At 43.1% G+C, this 3,542-nt stretch overlaps 1 protein-coding gene across 1 annotated transcript in view; it reads left to right on the top strand.

The window, feature by feature from the left end:
- Positions 1 to 578: 578 nt before the first annotated feature.
- The window catches only part of SARC_05839 (hypothetical protein), a gene marked incomplete at both ends in the record, with an annotated part of 32,259 nt that continues 29,295 nt past the window's right edge, over positions 579 to 3,542 (top strand). The window contains 5 exons of the mRNA XM_014300293.1: positions 579 to 655; positions 1,028 to 1,195; positions 1,933 to 2,098; positions 2,650 to 2,736; positions 3,371 to 3,533. Coding sequence (XP_014155768.1) covers positions 579 to 655; positions 1,028 to 1,195; positions 1,933 to 2,098; positions 2,650 to 2,736; positions 3,371 to 3,533 — 661 coding nt within the window. The remainder of the gene's footprint in view (positions 656 to 1,027; positions 1,196 to 1,932; positions 2,099 to 2,649; positions 2,737 to 3,370; positions 3,534 to 3,542) is intronic.

Here is a 3,542-nt window from a genome sequence, read left to right as displayed (position 1 = left end):
ATATATTTAATTTATCTTTATTCTACGATGTAGGACCCTTGGATGTACTGGTAGATGAGGAGATAGAGTCAGTCTACCTGAGGAAGATCGGACAGTTTGAACCTTCTCAGGGACAAACATTCTCACAGGTACATTTTGGGTGATTGTCCTGTGGATTCATCACAATTAGAAGTTTTTTAATTTGTATAGGTGTGTTCTACCTTCTTTCTTTTTGTACGCCTTTATATATAAATCTGGCGTGCGTGTATGTGGAGATATCCACTTAAAATATATACATGTGTAGCTTATGCCCAGTATATGTGGACTTGTTTTCAGACATTATCTTTTCTTGTATATTTTTTTCAGCTTTATAATATATTAGAATAAGCACACGGTATATACAAAAATTTGACAATTTTTTATGCATGGAAGTAGCTGAATTTTTAACACATTTTTTTACCATTTGAGTCGAGCTCGGAACGTATGACCGGAACGTATGACTCTAACCTTGCGCTCTACGCCCACGTACACAGGTGGTGGCAGACTTTAACACAAACATCGACTACAGAGGACTCTCTTTCTCCAAAACCGAAGACAAAATGTTTGCAGAGAACAAGTCGAAGCTCATATTGGCTGCCCTGGATGCTTTGTTGAAGTACGACATTGATGGTGAAAGGTATGGACACTCGTTGTTATTGAGTGGTTTGTCCGCTGTTGTACACCCGTACTCGCCTGTGTCGTATTTAGGGACTAGGGGTTTAAATTGCATGTTATGTATCGGTTAGTGAGTCGTGTATTTGATACTTCACATACAACATGACCAAGATGATGTTATTTTCTCGAGTCAGGGTTATCGCGTTTAGTATACACAGATATATCAAAGGTCTTCCATGTAAACAGGGAAGGTAATAACTCGCGTCACTGACAAACCGTTTTCTACGTTTCATTTCGCACCTATTGTATAGCATACCACCTCCGCATGAACCCTCTCGCACATTTGTTCCATTTCATGTTCACTTGTACGTGCCTATATCGCTCTGCACCACAGAACGCTTGACACCAAGGCAACACACGACCAGAAGCACACCACTCGCGAGCAAATGGTCAAGCACAGCGTGGTGGTGGCTCTCACAGATCAGTTCCTGGCCTTGCGCCGCTTGGTGGCTTCCAAAACTGGGTTCGAGGCCTTCACCACCATGCCCGGCTTTCGCGACAGGTACGTATGAGAGCCGCAGGGGGTTTGTATATATCCCTACTTTATCACAGCGTGTGGCCAATGGGTTAATACTTGCTTATAAGTTCCAGATTCCGCTAACCTGAGCGCTTTTCCTTGTTCACTATCCTTTGTTGCATGCATGCGCTCATGGTATTGTATGTCCGCACCCTCTTCGTGCAATAATAGCTGGGCAGTCTTCTGAACATGCTTGTGACCTTGTCACGCTTATCGCCTGATGACGTTCTACTTGTGCTTTTTTGTATTGCGCATAGCTAGCGAATATGTACAAAAATGTCCACATCTTACCAAGTGTATGTGCATATATACATATGCTGACGCGTTCACCACATTGATGATCCTGCATTTTAGGGTTTTAGGGGTTTAAGGTTTCTGTTAAATGCGGCGATGCGTTGTATGCTAGGTAGATGTTAGAGCTGCCAATACACTCACTCGTTGCTACGCTCATTGTCACGCATGTACACTACATTCAATCGAAATTCCTGTGTGATTTACGAGATTTATGTGCATTGATCGATAACTGCCGTACCCAGCCCCAGCTGAACACTGATTATAAAATCACTTGTACATGTGGAATAAGAGCCGTATCACCTCTGCGCCATCTGTGCGCCATCTGTAATAAGCACGTGGCATAAATTTGGAGTTTCACCTCACTTGCATACCATACATATTTATATTCAAGATTTTATTCCATTTTTATACCATACATATCAAATCAGGCTGGGTAAGAGAGTGATAGCCGCGTTGAAGCTGAACAACACTGGGGTGGCCCAGGCAGCCATTGACTGCATGAGTGCGCTGATGCAGCCCATGCACGAAGATTACGAACTGTCGTATGAGCAGAGCAACAAAAGTTCGCTGCTGTCATCTAAGCCGTTTCTGAAGGTGAGGCCTGAGACACAAGATATTTGTGTTTTGTACTGATCTATGTATTCGATATACATGTACAGTTATGCAGGTTTACCGCTGGAGTGCGGCATTGCCATTTGGTAGAGTACGATTGTAGCTACGTCCACTGTTGGTATATTCATTTTTTATTTCGAGTTTGCGCTGCTGTATACAACAGTACTCCTGTACGGTTCCTACTGCTTGTGTCATCCTGTAATATAAGTCAACGCGCCTAATAGAATTATGCTATGTTTATTGACCGCCCGTTCTGTTCTTGAGTGTATAGTCATTTGCTAGGCATGTGTACACAGTATCCGAGTAGACGGAGATGATGTACATGTACGCCCTATACGCATATTGAGCACAAAAAAAGAGCGCAACCGGCAGCTTAAGCCACTCAATATGGATAAGTGCGTATAAATTGAACGACGAACCGTATTTGCGATGATATTGCCAGGAGTATCACAAGAATATTGGTTCACGTCGACTTCTGCATATGATTTTGCACACCTGTGTACTCATACATCGTGGCTGCTCCACTCACTCAGGTGCTGGTGAAGCTCATGGATCACCACATTAGGGCTGGGACGGGAGCGTTGGTTCTCAATTCACTCTTCGACTTCGTCACGTATGCGGTAAGTACTGGGAATGGGGAGCTGTACGTATTTTTGTTAACTTCTTGACTTGTTCTTTGACCGTCACGTATGTGCTGAGCACCAGGGGTAGAGTAGAAAGTGAAATTAGATGCAAAATTTTCTACATTACCATTGGCTTCACGGGTACTGAGTATATTTTCGTCAAATGTTCAATTTATCGCTCAACTTCGTCAAGCATGCGGCAAATACTACGGCAGCAAATTGTATTATGTACGAAGATTTCGTAGTTGCCTTTTGTTTTTTCCTGTATGCTGTAAGTGTCCAGGGTGGGAACTAAGTCGTGTTTCTTTTTCTATCCATTTTCTGACTTCATCACGTGTGCGGTAAGTACCAGGGGTAGAGCAACGAGTGGTATTGTATGTGAAAATCTCCAACTCGTTCGTTGACTTCGTCACGTAAGCGAAGAAAACCAGGGTTAGAGAACAGCTTGGTTTCTGGTGCACAAGGGTGTCAAGCGTGTGATCGATACATTTGGCCCGTTTTGCTAATTTAATGTTTTTTAGTAGTTCCAACTATACGTATATATCGATATATTATTTGTTTGTCCTCATAAGAGTGTTATGTACCACTCACAAGGAGCTATAAATGTACAACATATTTCCACACCATCCAGGTATGCGACCCCTACAGCGACACGACATCCAACGAACACTTTGACAATCTACTGGAAATTATTGCCAACACATGCGGGCGCAGCCTATTCCAGCTGTATCAGCACTCGTCATTGGCTCTTGTAAAGGCTGGGGGCCAGATCATGAAGAGCATGATCGAAGAAGGTGAGTTTA

This window comes from Sphaeroforma arctica (genome assembly GCF_001186125.1).
Source record: "Sphaeroforma arctica JP610 unplaced genomic scaffold supercont1.390, whole genome shotgun sequence".
In the NCBI taxonomy this organism is placed as follows: Eukaryota; class Ichthyosporea; order Ichthyophonida; genus Sphaeroforma; species Sphaeroforma arctica.
The sequence above is the reverse complement of the archived record's forward strand: the minus strand, read 5'-3'. Positions and strand labels throughout refer to the sequence as shown.